Source organism: Calidris pugnax, unplaced genomic scaffold (assembly GCF_001431845.1).
Source record: "Calidris pugnax isolate Ruff unplaced genomic scaffold, ASM143184v1 scaffold1, whole genome shotgun sequence".
Lineage (NCBI taxonomy): Eukaryota > Metazoa > Chordata > Aves > Charadriiformes > Scolopacidae > Calidris > Calidris pugnax.
In genome coordinates, this window is record NW_015090800.1 from 10,723,624 (window position 1) to 10,746,900 (window position 23,277).

The window sequence follows — 23,277 nt, forward strand, 5'->3', positions numbered from 1 at the left end:
TGAGTTGGAGCATTTCTGTTCAACGGGGATATCCAAGCCACTGATGTGACTTTTGAAGAGATCCTGCAACAGAATGGTAGTTTTAGGTTCAGCTATAATTTGATGTACCTTCTATAAAAATACCTCCTCTAAAATATGTGTGCTGGTTCTCCATACCAAAAAATAAAAAGTGAAAAATAACTTATTTGGAAAGCAATGTATTGATACATGTTAAAATTTGTGTTGAATATTCTTCTCCTTGTTTTAAGAGTTTTGTAGGAAAGTGATCTTTGGTTCTATGAAAATTAGTGAGTTATGTCACCTATTTTTAGGATGAACTTTGATGTTTTTACACTTTATTTTCATCCATACCATCTTCGGTTGTTCAGTTTCAATTTTAGGTTATGGCTACTGACTGGAAATAAGTGGTAAGAACAGGGAGAGAAACAAAGATCTTCTAGGTTGAAGAGGAGAAATAAAGGGGGAGAGTATACTTTATGGAATCAGAAAAGCAGCTGCTACAAGATGAGCAGAGCTGTAGAGACAGTGAGTTGATTTTACGTTATAAACACACTTCATATGCATTTGACCACTCTACTGCGATTGCATCATTATGACTTTACAGCAGTGTAAGCATGTATGGCTGATTTGGAGCTGGAGAATAGTCCCAAAATAAGTAATATATTCTTGATCCAACAACACACCGCCAGAGAAGGAACAGAAAATAGGATATAGCCCCAAGTGGGCAGGTGATTGCCTCTGAGATGAATGAAGCTGTTCTGCCTCCAACTGCAGCAATGCATTTGGGTGTGGAGATGACTGTAAGGGTTGGTAATACAAACCTCAGTCTGTATAATCAAAGAGTAAGAACAGAAGATTAAAATTCAGTGCAATTTGTAGGGTGACACTCTTTCTTCATGTCCTGCTGCATCTGAAACAGCTTGCAGCAGGTCAAACCCTATTCTTACTCTTCCTTCACCTGAACTCTCAACTTCAACCCTCTGTAAGAAGTCCGACCAACTATGTAGTAGAACAAGTGGTAAGGAAGATAGGAAAAAAATACGGTCGAGATGGGTATAGAAGTAGCAAGGTGGTAGGGCTTGGATTAAATGACCTATAGAAAGCAGATGATAATCGGAGTGTTTGAGCCCAGGGTTGTCAGGCTGTGAACTGGCAAAGAGAGTCAATGAGCTCAGAATCAGCATTTTCTGATGGGAGGAGGAAATGTTCTGATGCAGGGAAGAACTAATGAGAATATTTCTGACAAGATCCAGCTGTAAGCCATTCCAGTTCCTAATAAAAACACCAGCAGAAAACTGCATCTACCCAAATTGAGCCTCTGCTGGGCTCCAGTGTAGGAATCCCAGGACCAGCAAAGTACCATGGAAGGCACATCAAGGTGCAGGCACAGAAATGGGTGTGTGCATGCACTGCTGTGAAAACAGGGATGTGAATGGAGCTCCATTCCCATGTAAAGAGTATCTTGTTTTGCAGTGGTTTACTTCAACAGGTTTTTAAGAAATACAAAGAAAGCAACTTAAAATAAGACAGGCGATTTTTCTTAAGGTGTCTATGGAATTACTCAATGTCTTATCTGAGAGTGGTGGGTTGTTTTTTTTTCCTTAAAGACTTCCTAATATTCCTGAAATGATTTCCTAACGAGTCATTATTGGAACCGAGATCAAGCCTGGTCACTTAAATGGTTGAGTGGTTTAAAGGATTAGGCTAGATCATGGAGCCAGTCACTAACTTGAAATGTGTCCAGGGGTGAGTTGTGATTGTAAGCTACACTGGCAGCTGACAGCTATCCAGAAGTCTATGCAGCCAGAGTTGGTTCTGTTTTAACGCTTGACTTCTTCTCTTCCACAAAAATGTCGCTGCAGATGGCACTAGTTAGCATTTCTGCAGATGAGTCCATAATCAAACAGTTGTGAACAAGAAACGGGATTTTCTCGCTCCTGATCCTGGCCTCTGCATCAGGGCTGAGGCACACCGGGTAGTCACTGTGGAGGTCTGAGGCTTTCCCCTTTTGTGGGACATGCATTTCTGGGATTTGGGCATCTGGAACTTTTATCCAAACCTTATCCTTCATTCTGCCTTCCTCAAGCACCTGGGGGTAAACCTACTGTGGATAGGGGCAGGAAACAGCTGATGTCTTCATCATGCACTTAATTTACTTGAAGAAACAGTGTCTTTATTGCCATTTTAATTTCAGAAACTTTTTGGTTTTTTGACCTCTTTATTTCTCGCTTTATGTCTGAAGAGTGGAAAGAGTAATCCCAGGACAGGTATTCTCATCTTTATCTCTAAAGGCTCATGTAAAGAAATAATTTAGTTTTATGAAACAATCTTATCCTGTTTGATTTCCTCTTTTACACTGGGGTTCTAATGGACTTACTACTTCTCCTGTGGTCCTTTCTTTATTTTGATATTTTAGACAATTTACTTTTCATATTTCAGCTAGAGAAAATCATGACTGGGCAAGGATGAGGGAGAGGGAAGAAAACCAGGCTTCCTATTTCTGATCTATAGCTCTTCATAATCTCTGTTTCACATTTAACCTGATTTTTGGTAGCCTTGCTTGCCTGGATTTTTATTTTCTTAAAGAGTGATACACTTTTATGGTCAGAATCAATTCTTTCATATTCTGTCAAGATTTTTTTTTCCCTATGTTTCCACATGTATGTGTTGTGAAAAGGTCCTCTGACTCTATAGGATTGTCGATCAGCCGTAGAATTGCTATTGTGAATTAGAGTTATTTCTTTTTCCTTTAAATACCTGCAAACTGTGGATACAGTAAAACAGAACCCTTAAACATGTACCTAACTGAGCACATGAGTAACCCCATTAAAGTCAATGGTGTTACTCAACATGCTTCAAGTTAGGCAGAAGTTTATCTACCTTGCTGAATCAGAGCCATAAAAGAATCAATTGTGTTTGTGCCTGAAAAATATTTTAACTGCTGTTGGTACACATAAACACCTAGGTTTATTGTAGCTGAAAGAAGTTAATGGGGAGAAAAATATTTCTTCCCCCTCCCCACCTTCTCTTTTGACAGCACTTTGCATGTAGACAATTTTATTGCTCCTCTGTGTAATGTGCTAGCCAGTCTCTCTGAAATAGAAAAGATTATCTCAAAAACTGACTGAACAATAGGAGAATCTTACTATTCTTAAGGTAAACTTTCAGAGCCCTTCTTTCTTTTTTTTTTTTTTAATTAACACTTTCAGAATTTTTTAATAGTAACCTATGTTTTAAAAACTGTCTTTTAAAAAAGAACCCAAACCCAACGATATTCCTGGCTAAAATGTAATCTCACAGTATAGTGCTACACCTCCATCTGACTCCCCACATTTAGCCATAATTAGGCATTGGTTCTAGCTAGTTCCAATGGTTAAACCAAGCTGCTGGAATAAGTCCTATGAATTATTTATGGTTATATCATCACCAGTTTATCCTCTTCTTTCTAGATCTAATTGGTCCTAAAAGCATAGCCTTTTATGGGACTGATGCCTAAAGATTTACCCAAAAGGTGGCATATCACACTGTTTTGAGAATTGGAGCCGAGTGTTATTGTTACAGTTGTAGTAGTTTTTGTGGGTTGCCTGATCATTATGGAGCATTTTACATTCTGTGTACGGAGTCCTGTGGGATGCAGTTTATAGGCAGAATTTATAGTAAATTAGTTGACTAGTTTAATTCTGGCATGTTTCGAATATACTTAGGTTTCTGGAACCTAGTACTAGTAATGTTGAAGGCATTTATTAATGAGATCTTCTTAGCCATGGACAAAATCTTATGTTTTTACTGTGACCTCCCATGAGGACCATGCAGCTTGAGCTTGTCTGCTCTCTGACGGCTGTTGATTTGTCACTGCAGCCTCTTGCTGTCTCAGTCAAGTCCAGGGACACTTATGTTCTAGGTATGTACAAATAGAGACTCAGAAGGCCCACCAAAATGTCAGAGTCCTAGCCCTCAGCACAGGCAAAGCCCTTTGGATGGAAAAATTTGATGCAAGAAATGAGCTCTTCTGTGTGCAAAGCTCTTGGTCTCCTCTTTGAGACTCCAGACACTGCCCTGGGGTGGCTGAGGTGCAGGCATGTGCTCCCTGTCGCGCTTTTTCCAAGTTTCTTTCCTCCATAGATGACTGCTCCATGACTCTGCTGCAGCTGTTCAAGCCAACATAAGTCAAAGACCTGATGTAATCTTTTACACCTCTGGAAAGAGAGTGTGAAATCCAACTGAATGAGACAGACAACATTTTATATGTGCTTGGCAAGGCAGCAAAGGACAGTGCCTGTCACCTGCACCACGTTTCTAATGGTTGTTTCTGTACTTAGGGCAGTTTAAATTAGTGTTTACATAGAGGGAAATCCCCTGGACAGTGTGGCTCCGCTGAGATAGTGTTGGCCAGATGCAGAAAGACTCTGTAAGGCTGGCCAGGACCGTGTCAGCTCTGAAGACTGACAAGAAAAGCAGCAAAGCTGACCCTTGTACTGAATCTTAGCATTTGGGAAGCTGATTAAATCACAGAATCATAGAATAACAGGTTGGAAGAGACTTCAAGTATCATCCAGTCCAACATTTCTTGGCAAAAAGCATGGTGTAGTCAAGATGGCCCAGCACCCTGTCCAGCTGAATGTTAAAACTGTCCAACGGTGGGGAATCCACCACTTCCCTGGGGAGATTATTCCAATGGCTGATTGTTCTTGCTGTGAAGAATTTTCCTCTTGTGTCCAATCAGAATCTCCCCAGTAGTAACTTGTAGCCATTACCTCTCATCTTATCCATGTGATTCCCTGTAAAAATGGAGTCTCCATCTTCTTTGTAGCCACCATTTAGACACTGGGACATGGCGATAAGGTCTCCCCTAAGCTTTTTTTCCTCAAGGCTGAACAACCACAGTTCTCTCAGCCTTTCCTCATATGGCAGTCCTTTTCTCATTTTTGGGCCCTTCCCTGGACCCTCTCCAGTCTTGATCTGCTTCTGCATGTGCAGGTAGCAGTTTTGGCTTCGCCTCCTGGGGAGGTGTTTCTTAGTTCCCCTCTTTGAACATTGGTAGTGCAGCACTTACCTGATAAAGCATAGTCCTTGTGAGCTCCAGGTTGAGATTATTTGAAAACTGAAGTTTCTTTTGAAAGCATGCTGCCTGAGGAGCGTTTTACAACTGATGTACAACATGGGTGATCTTTGATCTGTGTTGCCTGCTTTTTAGCTAATTAATGCTTAAAATCATCATTTTAAAAGGCTTGGATTGGGACTGCTAAACAGATTGCCTCTTCTTATCATGTAACACTGTTATGATCAGCACCTGCATACCATACTGTGTCATCCTAATTTAAGGCCAGGGGAGGGAATATTCTGAGTGAACCCCACAGTTATAAAAACTAGTTTCCTAGGCTTAATTTCACCTTGATCTGCCCTCTCCACCATCTACCAGAGCCTGAATTTGTTGGTCCGTACAGGTTTACAGGCTGTAAGGTCCACCTTGTATTCTTCTCCCCTTTCCACCACTTGGGAAGAAGTAGGCTGAGGGTTTTTAAAAAGCTGAAAAATCTGGGCATTATTTCAGTATATTAATTTTATTTGAAAGATTTTGCTGTGCACATGAAATGGTTTCACTAGAATTTCCTACAGCACCCAGAAGTGGATACACACAATATGTGACATCCCAGAGGTATTAATGCTCTCTGACTTCACCAGCTATGTATATGACTATGAACTGGTGTTACTAGTGCCATGGATGTCAGTTTTTAAATAAAGCTCCTGAATTTTTCCCCCCTGCTCCATACAGAGGAAGGAAAGTGCGTTATCCCCCGATGTCCCTTGCCCACCCCCTTCTTTTTCTTGGCAGCCTTTGAAGCAGATCAACTTCTAACTAACGCTGCAATTCAGGAGCTACTGCTGATGTCCTTGGTCGCCCAACTCTTCACAGAAGAATCATGTTACTGCCTCTCCCCACTGCCTGTTTACCCTTCTTCGTGACAGCCTTGAAGAAATCCAAAAGCAGCTTGTGACTGCCTTCTCATGTGGCATGAGAAGCATCAAGCAAAAGGGATTTCCCTTCCTCCTATATTCCCCACCGGGGGCTGGAGAAGAAGGATGCAGAGACGAAACTGCAAATCAGCAGCCTGTTGCATGTCTCTGTTCTCTGTGAGCTCCAGCACAGGCTGGAGCATCTACAGCTCTGTGCCCTCCTCATGAATACCTTGCTAGGAGCATCAGGAATGACACACAGATGCTGGTTAGACCCTCTCTCCCCATGCTGGGGAGTCCTTAGACAAGACTTTGTGGGACCTCTGACCCTTTGGACACCTAAGCATTACACAGGAATGGATTGGGGATGCCTCTTCGTAGTTTCTTAGTCATATTTCCTGCGTTGTCCAATATCTACAGAGGCACTTCCCATTCCACTGGTGTCTGTTGTCCTTTGAGGATTTTTTCTGTTCTTTTTACTTTGACAACATTGTCTTGTGGGCTTAGAATTCATGTTTCTTGCTGGTTTTTTCCCCTCCTAAGTATTTGCTCTGGCTTTTTGTTTCTCTTGCTTCTCTCCATCCCCTTCAGCCCTATGCTATCTTTCCTCCATGCTCTAATTTTTATTCCTCCCTGGTTTTCTTATCCATGTTGAGCTGAAAACAGTAACATGACCTGACAATTTTTACATCATTCCAAGGTTTTTATGTACTTCCATAAATCTCTTCATTACTTTTTTATTGTTTTGTCATATATAGGTTTTAGTTTTTCCTCTACCTTATTAGTCTGGGGATCAATTTAAGTCTACTATGTTTTATTAGTAGTAAGGGGAGCAAATATCTCCTTTTTCTTTGTTGGTTTGGCACCATCTTCAAATTACCCTTTTTTCTCTGTTCAACTACCTCTCTTCTTTCCCTGGAGAGTCTGCTTTATGTCAGACCTTCTGCTGGTGAACTGGGTATGATTTCATCAGGCAGTAGGCAAAAGTATACCCTGCTGCAGAGGAAGAAGTTGTTTTCAGCTGTTACTGTATTTATTTATTATTTTTTTTCTAGCTTGGGGAGTGTGGGATGAGCTGAGCCACCATTACCCTGGGGACTCTGAATCTTTCTATCCTTCCATTAAATCTGGTGGCTAAACCTGAAGGCTTGTCTTGAAGGAGAATTTATTGTAGTCATGCTGATAAAATTGTACTAGTATAATTAAACAGTATAGTCATGTCAAAAAAACCTCCCTTGCACAGACACAGCAGTTCTGGAATGACACAAACTACGTCAGGGAAAAAACTGGCCATCTCCCCCAGCAATTATCGTATCAATAGGGGTGTGCTCCCATAGGAGTTTTTCCTAGTCTAACTTTATTAAGATTCAGACCACGTCTTGTCCCAGAATCTCCTCTCTCCCCTATGTAAACAAGCCTGAAAATAGTGGTCTGGACCTTCAAGCTGTTGTTTACTTCAGTGTAGCTCCATTAAAGGAACAGAGCCGTGACTATTTGAAGATCTTCACCCAATGTTTTTAGGTCTCATATTATATAACTTCGATTTTTGGATGATGGTGACTATTGAATAAAATTAGGTTTTGTACAGCAAATTTTAAGATGTATCCAGACGTCTTAAAGTAGTTTACAGAAAAAGGAGTGAGTTGGGAGCAATGTTCTGACTCTGTAAGGGCTAGCAGTAGACATTTTATCACTCAGCAATAATCTAAGCTTTTCTGTCAATGTTGGAATCTATTTTATTGAAAAAGGATCTTGGCAAGGACACAAGGAATTGCTGCAGAGTCTTTCAAAGGGACATTATGAGAGGATCTTGGTTCTTTGGGACCTTTTATCACATGGAACATCTTATGAAATACTCTGTGTGAAGGACCAAAGTAAAATGTTATCAAAGCAGCCTAACAATTTTATATGTCCACTGGCTGTCCATTTGGCCCAGTAGGAAATTATCTACGCATGGGGCAGGAGAAACAGAAAGTAGGTCTACAAGTTCAGCCCAGAGGCAAATGTTAAAATAGGTCAGATGGTAACATAATGTCACATGGAAAGGTATTAGCCATTAAATACTAAATTATTTTCTATTAAAATATTTTAAATTCTGATTTTTGGGGCAGAGAAGCATATTGAAAAATGGGAAGATTAGTACTTGAAGTACATAAACTTATCCTTACAACAGACCCAACTTTTCTCCTGCATCAGCGGCATTTTATTTGCTTTTGCCCAACGACTAACACATCTGTTTTTTCATGAACAGCAAAGAACAGAATCAAGTTTGTGAAACTTCCATAATTTTCCTCCTGTTCATTTTATTAGCAAAATATTTTAACAAATGCAGTTTGTAAGCCCTCAAGTACACGACTGTTTATACATTCTCCTATGACTGCTCTGAGCATTGCATTCAGCATATTTCCCCATCCCATGCTTCTTTTGAGCTGGCCATTTAGAATATTGGATTTCTGCAGGCAGCTGTTTATGTGATTCACTGTGGCTGGAACCCCCAAGATCCACAGGCTGTCCCTTCTGGAGGAGCCAAAGCAGTGGATTGCGTGGAGGTCAGAGGAGAAGCAGGTGTTTCCAGCAGCACTAAAGCTGCCATACAGGCAGCATTGCATATTTAACTGTAAGGTCTCTGCTGGATTAAAAAGGCTCTGGGAGAGGAGAGCACGATCAATAATTACAAATATTAAAAGTGGTGCTTTCTCTCGCTTTCCTACCTTTTTCTCCTCCCTTCTTTGACTACAGGACATGAAGCATCTAAATCCCCCAGACGATTGCTCATGCATTTACATTTTCATTTGCTTGGTTTATAGCAAAATTGTTCCAGCTTCTGGGAGGGGCAGCTATCAAAGACGTACAGGCATTGCCATTGTGTTTTATTGTTCCAGTCCATTTTTCCCTGTGAATGCAGGTGGGAGTTTTTCAGTGGGTTGGTTTTGTGTTTTCGCTTTCACTTTCTTCTAAGCATTTATAACCCTTTTATTGTCAGTCTTCAATCATTTTTGATAGATCAATATATTTACTTCAGTGGTGGTTCATCCTACAGTTGTGCTTGTGCTTTTTTGCTTTGTTTATAGGAGTTATGAATAGATTCAGTGGGTTGTATCTCTGCTGTACCTCTGTCGTTGTGTGAGGATCAAGTCACTTGATCTTGCCCCAGTATCTGTATATTTCGAGGGAATATGAAGTGTTTAAGTTGGTTTGCTTTCATATCTACTTGTTTTCCCTTTTTCCTAGGGAGACTTTGAGCAATTAAAAATGCAATTTTTGGTTCAGAAATTGCCTCCTGAGAAATCCTAAGTATGATTGCTGGTGTTTCAAGTATGCTTGAACGTTTGGAGGGAAGGACTCCAGGAATCCACTCCAGCAGACCCCAGAGATCCAGAGGGCTTTGGGAGTAAAATAGCAAAGCCATGTGGGATGACAACATTTACTCAGATGACTTGGAAATCAGGCAGGTCCACAGGAGTCCTGAGGTCTTTAGCCAAGCAGCTACAACCGAGACAAAGAGGAGATGTTCTTGGGGCTACATCTTGCACTTGTCCCTGGGCAGCCAGGAGCAGGCCAGGGACAGCTGTTTAATGCAGCTGTGAAGAGAGCTCATATGTGTGCAACGTGCGAGTGGGAACTGGGTCCCAGTATCCGTGTGATATGCTGCACCCTGGCTGCCCATCAGAAGAGAAAGGAGGTGGGTGAACAGGACCTGTTGCTCCATGGTGAAAGGGTACATCTGTGGCAGAGAAGTGGGCTAAATGTATTACTCCATCCTCCAGGATTTGGGTTGTTTCAGGATGTGGTGATATATATATATGCTATTTGTTATACAACTGTCCCCCTTTCATTCCCCCAACAAAAGGAAACTGTTTCAGAATGTGGTGATATATATATGCTATTTGTTATACAATGGTCCCCCTTTCATTCCCCCAACAAAAGGAAAGAGGAGAAGCAGCATTTTTGTTACAAATGATAATATGTACAAGGTGGTAAATGGAAAATAGGTCAACTAGGTGGTGCTTGTACTAATATTACTGTTTGAAACATGATCTGTGTCTTATGACTGCACGTTAAATATCAAGAAAAAATCCCAGAATGTGCACAGAATTCTGCGAGGTTTAATAATTTAAACCAGGTGAATGTATTAGCTGTTTGTGGGATGTTATTCCCATAGTTGCTTTACCAGAGCTGTGTACATCCTGTTTTTCAGTATGTCCATTTTAAGGCTGAAATAATTTGCCATGTTATGGAAGTCGTGACTCAACTACTCAGCAGCGTGTTGTCCATTTGTAACAGCAGATTTTCCTGGAACTTATTACTTTGGAGTGCCATTGTCAGCTGCACACATCACTCCTGCTCCTCTCGTCCTCTGTGGCGCAGATTTGCCCGTTGTTGTTAGCAAGGATGTTACCACTGATGCACAAGCTATCAGGTTTTTCCATTCTTTTCTTTCTTTTCTATATCTGTTGAATTGCAGTTTCCTTTGTCTTCTGCGTGGTGCACTGAAAGAGGTTAGGAAATTTATCATGGTTATTTTTAATGGGTTTTTAAAGTCCGGCACGGCACAGATTGAATTGATTCAGGAAAATTTCCTGGAGCTGCAGCATTTTTTACTATTGAAAATATTTTTATCATTGCAATCTTTCTGTAAGAAAATACCTCTATTTTTTTCCTTCTACTCCTATAACAAAGCCCTCCTTTCTAATGTTTCCACATGGTCAGATATTAGCCATTTCCCAAGATAATTTAGTTTGGTCATGTGTACGGCTAGCATTTTTATTGTAAAGAATTCTGCTAGTGGTTTCATGATAAATGCATAAGGCATTGGGAAATGACTTTTATTTGGCTTAGTGTGCATTTAATAATGCATTAACAAAATTAAATGATTTTGTGTGTAGATGTTAAGAATGTATAGAAAAAGTGCACACTACCATAGGTATGCAAGGATTTTAAAAAATGAATGTTTCCTGTGTGCATTTTGTATGCTGTAACATAAAAAAAAAAGTACATTCCCAGGAGCTCAGTAGGTGGTTACTATCCCTTTTTGCTTTGTTTCAACGTATTTTTTTAAGGCAGATGAGGAAAGAAAAGTGTGTCCCAATGGCTGTCCCCCTCGTGGCCAGTCTGGCAAACCTTTACTTGCCTGAGTAAGGCTGCCCAGTGTTGGCTGGGATCTGTGCCTTTATTGCAGGCAGACCAGATGAATGAGTTGCCCGTTGCTTCTCACCTACAAAACCCTGCTTTCGTTTGCTTGAACTTCAGATCTCTTCAGACTGGTAGCCGTGACAGGGTCAAAGCCTCTTGTTACTTATTCAACAAAGCGGTGCGTGCATTTGTAGTTACGCAAAGCAATTTGGCTTACTCATTTCATCATGTTATGTTTATGATGCAAAAAATCAGTATATTGAGTCCCATCTATCATTGAGGAATTAAAATTTTCTAATATCAAGACAGTATTATTTCAGAAATGTGTGCATCTGCATTAACATAAACAGAGGAAAGGAATAAAAAGGGATGGTGTGCAATATATTGTAACTCTCTCATTGATTTAAGATCAAAATGCCAGTAAGAAGGAGTAGACTGAAAGAAAATTATGTATATGTTTATTTCAAACACATGCAAAAATAAAATATTGTATGGTCCACCACTGCTGATCGTATTTACAGGAGGCAGATGAGCTGTCTTGACTGCAAAGAAATAAAAGATAAAGTGCAGAATTAAAACAAACAGAAACAGCCTACTGATTTTGAATTCCTCTTTTGAAGATATGTATGAGGACGTGACTTTTCAGCAGATAGAGATACTCAGTGTTTTCTGAAAGCCTTTTCTTTCCTTTAGGGCTAAAATGGCTAACCAAAACCAGAGATGTGAAAAACTCTAGTCACACTTGAGTCCTCCCCATGATATGTAAAGTATGTATGAGATGAAGGTTGCAGAAATGCAGACTTATGGATGGCTTTTCTTGGTCCCCTGATGTCCGGTCTCAGTGAGGAAAATAATAAACCCTCTGTTTTAGCATGGGTAGAAATGTTTTATGGGAGGCAAAAGTCAGATCGCGCAGGTTTCGTTTTAGCCATCTTGAAGTGTGTTTGCTTATATGGAGCTTAGTGATGGGCATGTAACTGGCAACTGGTTTTATTATAGTCAACTGGTTTTATAGCTTGCTGGATCTTGCGATGTCATAGTATCACAACTTATATTTAAATCCTTTGACCTCCTTCCTGTATCATTTTCTCCGTATGGTCGCACATATGCTCTCCTCTTTTTGCCCCCTGTCCCCAAATTTTCCTTGAAGTCTGCACCATGACATGCGCATGCTCTCCAGCTTTCTGGGACACTGAGGATCTTCACGGCCACCCGCTGCGATGGGTCCCCCCCTGCTCTGCTTTGCTAGAAAGCAGCCCTGTGCTGCTCTTCTCTGTGTTCTCTCAGCCATATTATTCGATGTAACATCACAGTCCTATCCCTCATCTTCTTCAAGTGCACTGCTCTGTCTCCATTTATCTTGTCCGAAATGGCTATAGCCCTGCCAGGGTAATACAGCCTATTGTTTCCCAGAAATTGCTTACCTGTCTGTCAAGAGAAGCTGCTTAGAGCTTCTGACTAGAAATCAGGATAAACGCTGAGCAGAACCCTTTCTCTCCCTTACATGGAAAAAAAAGATGGAGAAAAGGCTGCCTGTGTTTAGCCAGAGTAACGTTGTCTGCTTATCCTTCTCAGCCATCTTGTAGCCTTTTTTTTTTCCTTCACTCTGCTGATAAAAATAGGTAGCAGTGTTGAATATAAATAGTAGACACATACAAATCCATACAAATGAACAGTGTGTAGATGGAGACAAGTAAAGTTTGGTGACGCAGGAAGTTTGCTATCTCCCAGATGTAGTCTTCCCTAGAAATAGTAATCCAGTGTTCTGGAAATAGTAGCCTGATGGTTTTTCTCTCAGGGTATGGTGAAGGAGTACTTTGGTAGTGAATTAGGTGCAAAGAGCCTGAGATGAGACTGGTCTCACGCTGCATCTTGCAAACCCACAGAAAGGCCGGGCACAGAAATATGCTGAAACCCACAGGAAACGTCTGCTGCACCATCACATGAGGTCAGTCAGGCATACCCTGCTTTAACGAGCGCAAACAAAACAAGCTTTGCTGGAAATGTCACAGTCTAAACACGGGTAACAAAACACAGACTAACACAGTCCCAAGCTTAGAGGGAAAAACGCCATGGGAAAAGATTTAGAAACCTTCTTCTGGCACTCTTGCCAAGGTGAAGAGCTCTAGGCGCTCTTAGCATCACCCTGTAGCAAATAGCACTGCGCACCCAGGCGGGACGAGCAACTGGTTTCTTATTAATATCACAGTACTTCTCGTTTCCAGTAGCATCCTATAAAAGCAGTACCCTATTTACAGCTTTCATTTCGCATTAATGAAGTGGAATACTGATGTTAGCTAATCAGTGCTAGCGGTATGATGCAAGCACGTGGAGCGGCGGCAGTGGCAATCATCCTAGCCCAGTTGCCAGGATAAAAATAGCCCCCACCAGCCCTGGGAAACAGCAGCTCCCCAGCTGCAAGGAGCACAGCCCAGGACCCCACAGCTCCGTGCTGCTCCAGCACTCAGCTTTCTCCCACAGCCCACCTGGAGCAAGAAAAGAAATGGTTCTGTTATCCCTCTCCATCTCTTTGCTGCTTTTCTTCTTAACCTCTAAACGTGGGATTGAGTTTTTGTGCTTGCAATTGGGTCTGGACTCAGATTTCCTCAGAAAACCAAATGGACATGGATTGCCAAATATGCTTGTATAATTCAGAGGGGCTGGTGGGGTTTTTTTGTTGATTTTTTGGTTTTTTTTTTTCCTCTTCGTGGCACTATGTGAGCTTAATTTAATCCCTGTCATTCCTTATATGTGGGTAAATGTCATCTACTTCATTTCATGAATGAATTAACACAGCCATGCAGAGTCTGCATCTCCCGCACTGCTCCCTCGGAAGGGGGAAGGGATTAGTAAATGTGTGTGACACCCTCAAGTTCCTAAACCCCAGCTGGGTTTAGAGATGCCCAGAAATAGATCTCGTTTGCACCCTGGTGTAAGGTACTTGAAAGACTCTACCAGCTCTGTACTTTGTAATGGCCCCAACCAGCTCTCCTTCTCCTTATTGTCAGCCCTAAATATATTACTTTCGTACCATGAGTCTCTTACTGCACCTGACAAAGGAGGAGCTCCTTTAAAAATAGACGTGCTTTTAGCGGTGGGAGAATATAAATAATCCCAGAATTTTCTTCCTTTTTTTTGATACTTCCTTAAGCATGTCAGAAAGCAGAGGTCTTTTGGCAAGGTGCAAGTGTGAGATAGCGCAGAGGTTCTTGGTATGTAGAAGATAGCATTTTTAATCCCGGGTATGTGGACAAAGAGGTGGATGCATAGCAATACAGAGCAGCACAGAAAGTGTGCGGGAGCGTCTGGGCATCTTGTTACATGATATTTTTAATATAGTCAGGAATTAAATTAATAGTTCTATGTGCTTATTTTAAAGCTTTCACGGCATGAAAAGAAGTGTAGTTCGTCAAAAAAGGAAATGAGGAACAATTTATTCTTAAATAGAAATCACTGTGGCCATGTCTTCTTTTTCATGAATTTACACAATGGGCTGGATTAGTCTCCGGCTGAGGCATCTGTGTGTGAGTTGGCAGAGCTGTGCTTTGAAACTTTTCTCTATGCCTGAGACTGCTCTGTCCTACCAGGGCTTAAATATGTGCAATACGTTCACCTGGTTTTAGGGTGTTCTGGGTTTTTTTATTATTTTTTTTTCTTAAGTAGTAATGTGCATTTCTCAGTTCTCTAATCTGGAGATACTCAGTTTGGCAGCGCTTTATAAAATACTCCAGGAAGGCACCCTGCCAGCTAGAGTCTCAGCCTGGGACGTAGGAGAAGTGGCACAGGAGTTAGCTGCTGATGTTCCTGCAAACTTCTCCCTTCCTGAAGAAAGCTGGTCTGGGATTTCCAGGCGTACACAGCAGCTGGGGAGCTCTGCTCCCACAGGGAGTTTAAAAAAAAAAAAATAAATAGTAAAAAGGTGATTGATGTCAATTCCCGTCTCCTCCATACCTGCCTGTGTCCTAATCCCTCAGATGGAAAATGGAGGATGTTGTTTGTTTTCCCCACTGTTTGTCACTCCAGTTTATTTAAATTGTAGACTCCACAGGCCCAGAATAAGCCTTCTACTTACATGTGTAACTCCTGCCAAATTAGGGCCAAGGGACCTTGGAGGCCTCTAGCTGCTAATATAACACAAATAATAATGGGACTCATGGTACCTGACAATTTTTTGTCCCCTCCTTTCTTTTCCTTTCCTCTCAGCCCAAGTAACCCTTTCTGAGAAGATTGTGTTTGGGCTTTGCAGCTGCTCCTTACATATCTCTTCATCCTACAGAGAGTGAATTGCCCGCAGGAGCTTGAAGGGGACAGTGCTCATGACAAATCAATTTGCTGACCTCTGAAATAATTAAGCAAGTAACGCCGGGCTTGAGTCCTATTTTAAACAAGCAGTGTGCTATTTGTTTTTTCTGTTTGTCTGCCTGCAGTGAATGGGTGTCTAAACAAAAGAGGCAGAGTGATCGAGGAACTTTTTTTAAGGAAGTGTCTCCTAAGAAAACCAGCCTTTTCCATTGTATGTCTGTGCCTTTGCATACCACTACTTTTCTTTCTTTTTTGTTTGTTTGTTTTTTCCTTTTTTTTCCTTTTTTTCCCCCCTTTGTTCTTTGCTCTTCCCTGAGGAAGAGATAACAAAATTTTCTATTTTCATTTAACTTTCCAGATGATCTTTGTGTGCTTTACCAGACTGCAGCATCGAAAACAAAGCCTTGCTTATTGCCTGACAGCATATATGTGCTTTATGATTAATGTGATGTGTTTGTAATACGTGGGTCTGATAATAGATAGGGAGATCAAAGTCTTCTGTGAATTGACAGCAGCACCATAAACAAGGTGAAAGGGTTGCAGGTGTTTCCCACACAGGTGTTATACAAAACCATATGGCCCTGTGCCATGAAGTACTGTGTGTGCGCTCCATCTTTTCCTGCCCAGCGAGGCAACGTTGCTGTGAGCGCTGCTCGGAGAGCGCGTCCGTGGCTCAGGATCTGGGGGATTCTGTTGGCAGCAGATGACCGTGCAGTGTGACCAGAGCCATCCTGGGGGCACAGAAAGGATAATTATAATAAATTGGTCCTTCAAATTAAAAGCATTTGATTGATCCGCTACACCGCCTGAGAGGAGAAATCCCTGGCAATTGTTGGAAAGGGAGATGGTGTGCTTGGGTGTTGCAGGAGGGACTGAGCAGTCCAGTGTGCCTCTCTTCACACTGCTCTTACCGCAGCTCATGGTTGGACTTGGCAGCTCATCTCTCAGATGTCTCTTACCTTTACAGGGTAGCTTCTGCGGCCATGGCCATGGTAGGCACTTGGTGAGGGTTGATACAAATGGGCCACATCTATGTGGAAAGAAATGGTGGGGCACACCACAACACAGTCCAGCACATTGCTGGATGCTCCTTATTCTTGCCAATTAAAGAAAAGAGGTGTTTAGTAAATGACTCAATATTTGCAAAGAGGACTGCAGCCTTCTGGGTGAAACCTGAACACGAGGCAGAAGTCTCTGTCTCCTTCATTAATTGCCTTATGAGTGGTGTTTGTCTGCTCTTTCAAACCAAATTGCTGCAGCCTGAGTGTGTTAGGTCTTTGTAGCCACTTCGATTATTAAAACACTCTGAATGCAGATTAACTTCTGCATTTAGAGTCTGGTCAATATACTATAACATAACCACGTCCTTGACCTGCAAGTCCTGTGGTAAACACACTGGAGGGCAGCCTGCCTTTTCCCCAGCTCCTGGGTGTAGATCCATGCCCTCTGCTGAACACATCTCAAAAACTTTTTTGTGTGGCCATCTTGGCGACAGTGCAGCACAGGGCTGTCTGCTTCTGCACCAGCAGTCCATTGGGCTGATGGCCCAATTGTCCACCCTTTCATCTGCTGGAGGAAGCTGCCCTCATGCTGTTGATATACGGGTACTAGGTCTTCCAGTCTCACCTTCCAATGGAGCTAAAGCTGCTGGTCTAAAAATGTGGACGTTTTTCTTCTGCATTTTAAACAGAAATTTAGTAGAAATTGTCTCCAACAGTGAAATTTAAGTAACTAAGGCCTCATTTACACAGGAAAATTACATTCATGCATGGGTCATGAAATGTATTTTTACTGGTATAGCAATGTTGCATCAGATTCCCACGTGAACAGGGTTGCATCGCTCTGAAGACACCGTACTACATTCCCTCATTCTTGTTTCCGTGCAGGAGTGAGCTGGATGGTCACAAGAATGTATATTGCACCCTGAATGCCATACACGAAAATGTAACAAAAGGTTGGGTCAAGCAGTATAATGGCACTGTATCACTGCCATTAAAGGTAGGGCTTCTGTGTGTGGACTAGCCCTGTGAAAAGATTAACCTAGAGAAAGTTAATAAAAAGTACTGTCCTAAATTATTCATGAATCCATTTGTAATGCACTTGCCGGGAGGCTTTTGTTTTTCTCAAACTCTTATTTATTAAAATCTGACAAGAATATCAGGTTTTGTTCAATAATAAATCTAAGTCTATGTGAGACTGGTGATATCCTCATGTAGTAATACAGAATCAAAATGAAGTTACATGGCAGGGGTGAATATGTTATTTACTTGGGAAGAATAGATTATTGTTCAGGAGGATTTTATCTTTTATGTGCCATTTTTGAACAAGTGAAAGAGAAACATTCCAGTTGGGAGATATCCTCTTGGTTTGTGACCATGGCCTTGGTCCTGCAAAGGATTTAAAATATGTTAAAACTTAGTTCAGCATATTTCTAGTGTCTTTGCAGGTTCTGGCCCTGTGTTTGCTAAATGAAACAGCTCAGATGGTCTTGTTTCATATTTAGCTCTTCTTGTCCTTTTTCCTTAAATTCAGGGGAAGATCATAGAAATCATGCTCCTAGCCTGTGGATTTTGACTTCCAAAGTGCGTCCACACACCCCCTCTTCTTCTTGTGTCCTAGAAAAGGTTAGGAAGATTATATACAGAAAGTTGGGGAATAGAAAAAAGCTAGGGAGAGTGCCTTTACTGTTTGGGATACAACAAAAGATGTTAGTCTGTGTGTGCTTTATAGCAGTCATTCCTTAAAAGTAGGCAGAACTTTGCTTAAAAAACAATTTGATTGTTTTGTTTTGTTTTGTTTTGTTTTGTTTTGTTTTGTTTTGTTTTGTTTTGTTTTGTTTTGTTTTGTTTTGTTTTGTTTTGTTTTGTTTTGTTTTGTTTTGTTTTGTTTTGTTTTGTTTTCAGTATTTTCAGTTTAATTTTAGGAGATTTTCCCCCTTCTGTTCTTTCTCCTTCTCTGCCCTTATTTATAACTAGATAAGGAGAGGAAAAACAGGTGCCTATAGACAGAAAGTTAGAGAAGAGTAAATAAAAAGAAAGAGCTTAGCTGTGGAAGCAGAACTGGGAGTTCGGGTGACTGGTCTGAGTTGGAGGATGATGAATAGATTTGTTTGCATAAGCTTGGCTTGTGAGTCACTTTCTCATAAAAGCAGCTTGAGTAGGAGATGCTCCTGTCCCAAATTTTAGTCCTGAATGCTTTCAGGCACAAAGTGCACTGTGACATAAGGGCTCTGACTGTGAGTACTGTCTGTTATTCTGGTGGACTGGAGCTGGAGCTCTGCAGCTTCCCAAGTTTGAAATAAACTAGAAGTGTCTCTCTCGCACTCACGCACATGTGCTTCGCATGATGTATCATGTGGTGCCTCTTGGTGGTCAGGGTTAAACTGTCTGGGCAGATAAAATCAGCTTCTGATTCAGATTTGGAATCTGGTGTCAGGTCCTTATGAGAAGCTGTATGTTGGAGGACCATCAGTCACTAAACATTAAATAAGACAAATAACTTGATAAACTTGGAGAGTGGAAGAGAAAAGCAACATGTGAGTGTGAGAGGTCAGCACTCATGGCTGATCATCCTGGGTAGGTTTGGAGTGGCTTGTCTTTGCCTTGGGAGCTTGCTTTGCCTCTCCAATGCCAGAGAAAATGTACAAAGTAAATGCAGAAGGTGCATGTAGGGCATTACACTCTTTTGTCAAACACAGTGATCAAAGCACTCTTTAAAGTGAGGCCTCAGCTCTTATGCACCTATTAGGATTCTGAAGAAAAGCTGGACCATTAACAGACAGCGACTTTGCTGTGGTTTAGCAAACTGGGAGAGGTGAAAAAGGTTTATTTTAATAGAATGTACAACCTGTATCTAAGGTTCAAGTGGAGCCTGTGGGTTGAATTTGGGAAATAACAGTTCCCTCCTGAAACCCACCAGAGAAGAAAATAAGATCTCTTCCTTCCTGAAGAAAATTATTTTCTTGTTCTTCTCTGCCTTTTGTTTATTATGAGTTTTGGTGGTACGGGGGTCAAGGTGGACTCTGAAACTCTGCTTTGGAATCAAGATATTTGTCTGACTTGTTTGCCCCTGGTGAAATCAGTGCTGCTGCAGCTTCATTGCCATGGGAACCTCCAGTTACTAAATTTAATTCAGCCCAGGGTTTGCTTGTCTGTTCCATTGCTGCAGTGTAGACAGGTGATAAGCAATATATTGATACTAAGCTGTATCATACCAAAATGATTAGGCATCAGTATTACCATGGTATTGCAGCATCTGTGGTATTGCTCGTGTTCTGCTCTGAGCTGCCTGGCCCTGCAGTGCCTGCCTCTAGCCTCCAGCCTCCTCTTCCTCTGTCCTGGCAGAGCAATGGCAGCACCACCTGCGTAGTCTTTCTGGTCCAGCAATCGGCAAAGGTAGGGACTGCAGGGAACCTCTGCTTGCTGGTGGTACTCTTTCCTCCTCCTGCAGAGTGGCCAAGCACGGGGTGCCCATGGGCCCTTGGGGGGGATGTTTCTGGAGAAGGAGGCTCTGCACCCCTAGGAGTTGTGGGGCTACGGTGGGTCCTAGTACAGCTGCAGCATCCACAATGGTGTGAAGTCTCCCAAGGACAGACCCTGGCTCCAAAGATCTTATTAAACTGAAAGTGGGAGGTAGAGGGTGTAGGAGCAGAGAGTGAGACCCCTATCACCCAGGCTTCTTCTAAACTTTTATTAATTTCTTTGTACTTGGTGGACTTTTTTTTTTTCTTTTTTTGTTACTTCCCTCCCCCTCCTTATTGGTGTTATGTAAGTTTCGGATGGTATCTGTTAGATGGTTATGTTTGTGATAACGAAAAGCCCGGGGTCTGAGATGCACTCGGTTCCAGTGCTAGTAGGAGCAGTGGAATGGTGCCTTTACTGCAGGCATGGACTTCTGGAAAGGCTCATTGTATACAGGGCTTTGCCATGGAAAGACATTTCATGTGGCTAACTGCAGGATAATTGATTTTGGAGGTCTTTTGTGATTGTTTGGGTTGTTCGTTACTAACAGTTTGCTCCTCTGTAGTTTGTTTTAGTGATATTTACATCACTTTGTACAGAGTTCACAGTGCACATAGAGTGTGTAAACCTGTATGTTAAAATGTTGGCTGAGTATCGATTAATCAGTAGGTGGTTTTAAGCTGTTTCCTTTAAATTCCAGGTCTATGCATCTTAATTTAAAACTTAAGAGGGATGGAGGAAGATGCTGATTTACCGAGGGGAATGTATTTTCTGTGATATTCTGTGTTTTCAAGCCAACAGAGATATTTTAGGGAAGGTGACAGTTCTCTGGTGGACGTTATCTGCTGAAATGACTCTCTACTTTCTTTCTTTGTAGGTACTATATTGGTCGCCAGATGTTTGTGGTGGTCTCCACGCCAGAGATGATCAAGCAAATCCTAGTGACAGACTTCAGTAATTTCACCAACAGAACTGTAAGTAGATAGAAAGGTTGGCTTTGTGGACGGAGATGCTAGTATTGTTAATTTGACCTGAGACCAAAAGTGACTGCAAGGGAGCTGGAAATAGAGAGGGGGGGGGAAAGTACAACATGGTTCAACGAAACTTGAAGGTATATAAACTCACTATATACATTTCAGTCAAAGACCTCTCTTACCAGGGCACTCTAAGGATGAAAGAGAATGTCCTTAAAAGAGATACAATGCCCTTGTGACTGAGGCACCAGATGGATGCTGAAGAGAGAGGCTTTCAATATCCAGTTTTGCCACTGACCTCCTGTGAAATCCTGGGAAAATCACTTACTAGCTCTCTTCCTTGTTCTCAGTCTGTAACACATGAACATTGTTATTTGCTTTCTCCCATCCGTTGTCTGTCTTGTGTTTTTAGACTTTTTAAGGCAGGAGCAGGCTGCTTGGGACAGGCACATGCCTCCTGCAGCTAATGTGTGTTGCTTTGTTATACTTGGCACTCTGAAAATAATAAATGGCAAAGAATGAATTTGGGGTTAGCAAGAACTTATACGTATGCTGCTTGTTACTTAATTTACTTATCTATATACACATATATATTAAAAAGCTCTCTTTTAAGTATTGGTTAGAACAAATAATGAGGGGGGAATGGCCAGAGGAACAGTAAAGGTTTCCGACAGTTCTTCAGCATTTTACAAGGAATTACTGTCACTGTGACTGCACGCTGCCTCAGTGCTGTCCATTCCCTGCTTTCTCCTGGCCCTTTTGTACGCTCCAACCTGCTCAAATAAACTCACATGTATTCAGAAGGGTTGTTTGTGTCCTCAGGGAAAATTTCATCTCCGATCAGCTGTTTGTCTCCTCTGCCCCTCTGATCCTCTCTGCAACCAGACAGTCTGTTTGCAGACTGCTTGTCTCCTTCACTTGCTTCTTTTGGTACATGAGGTTCATCTTGTGACTACCTGTATTTTATTTAATAACCTCTTGTACCAGTTGTTCTCCATTCTGCCTATAATTCACATCTGAATGGAAGAATCCCAGTGTGGAAGCATCTTAGGCTGAAGTTGTTGTGTGTGGCAAGGGTCTTTTCCCCATTTTTTCTATAATTTAAAGGAAGGAATTTCCTACCCTTTCCCTTCTTGCAACCCCAGGGAGGAGCCCTATTTCTTCCTTATATAACTTTCCCATGCTTTTCTCCTGTAGATTTGATAGGAATAGACCATACCCACTATTCATAGCAGTAGCTGGTGCCCAAATAACACCTCCCTGAAATTACAGAACATTCCTTTGAGGGTACATTCAGATATTCATTCTGCTCGTAATTTTGGTAGCCTTGTCATTTGGATGTATCTCTCTGTGCATTGTCACCCTTCTTATTTGGTGAAGTTTTTCTCTCTCTCCAGGCTTGTATGGTCAGAGGCTTATCTCTTTCTTGTGATTGTACATCCATCTGTATGGTTTGTAACATTTGTGTTCCTCTCTAAAATTCAGGTGGGTCAGGTCACTGTAGCCAGTCTTTCTCCTCTCTTTCTCTCTCTCTCTCTCTCCCTCTCTGTCTCCCTCCCTCTTTTTTCTTTGTCAGGTAATCTGTTAGGTATAGCTGTCTGTGTAGGTTCATATCTTGCCCTTATCACTTGACTGTCCCCCTGAACCATTTGTGGCTTTTCTGCACAGCGTCCTGCTTTATGGATGAGGAACTGAAACACAGGCTGAGTGACATCTCCTGCCACTAACCAGAAAGTCAATGGCAGATGAGAAAAATTAACTCCTAGCCCTCTCTTTAACAAAATGAACAGTTCCCCCCTGTGCACTGTTGCTATTTCTGGTTTGCTTAATGCCAGTGAGTTTAATTCAAATGAACTTGCTTCATCTTATATGCTTTTATCTGCTTGTTCCATGGTCTTCTCACACAGCCACGATATTCAAGTGTTGTTATTTCTCACTTTTCCACTTTGTTCCCCCTGTTCTAGCCATTGCTTTTCACTTACTGAAGATAAGTAGCCTTCTGTTTCCGGATCCTTCCACATCTTACCTGGGGATCTATTTCTCTTCTTGAATTTTCACACTGGAAACTGCCTCTCCTCTTAATTCACAATCAGCTCTCTCAGCGAAGTACTCAGTTATCCTGTACACTAATGATTCTGTCTGAAAATAAGTAATACTTGATGGTATGTTATGAAGGCCAGTGGAATTTATTCAGATGTGATTTTATTTGTATGTGAATAATGGTTGAAAGGTGAGAGTGAGAAAAGCACCTTCCAAGTAATAGAATTCTTTCTTTTCATATTAACTGAATAAATGTCATTTTAAGACTTTTAATAGGGTTGCTTCTGTTTGTGCATTTTAAAATTACTAAAAGCAAGCTCCTCTACTTTAAGTCAGGGTTTCTATTTGCCAGTGGAGAATTAAAAATTCAAAATAGATCCCCCTACCTTATTTTACCCGTTCCTTCCCCAGGT

General features: G+C 41.5%; 1 protein-coding gene across 2 annotated transcripts in view; it reads left to right on the forward strand.

Annotated features, from left to right (window-relative positions):
- The window catches only part of TBXAS1 (thromboxane A synthase 1), a 244,297-nt gene that overhangs the window by 91,696 nt on the left and 129,324 nt on the right, over positions 1-23,277 (forward strand). For both annotated transcript variants that reach the window (XM_014937534.1, XM_014937533.1), the window contains exon 4: positions 20,728-20,824. In XM_014937534.1, the coding sequence (XP_014793020.1) occupies positions 20,728-20,824 (97 nt within the window). The remainder of the gene's footprint in view (positions 1-20,727; positions 20,825-23,277) is intronic.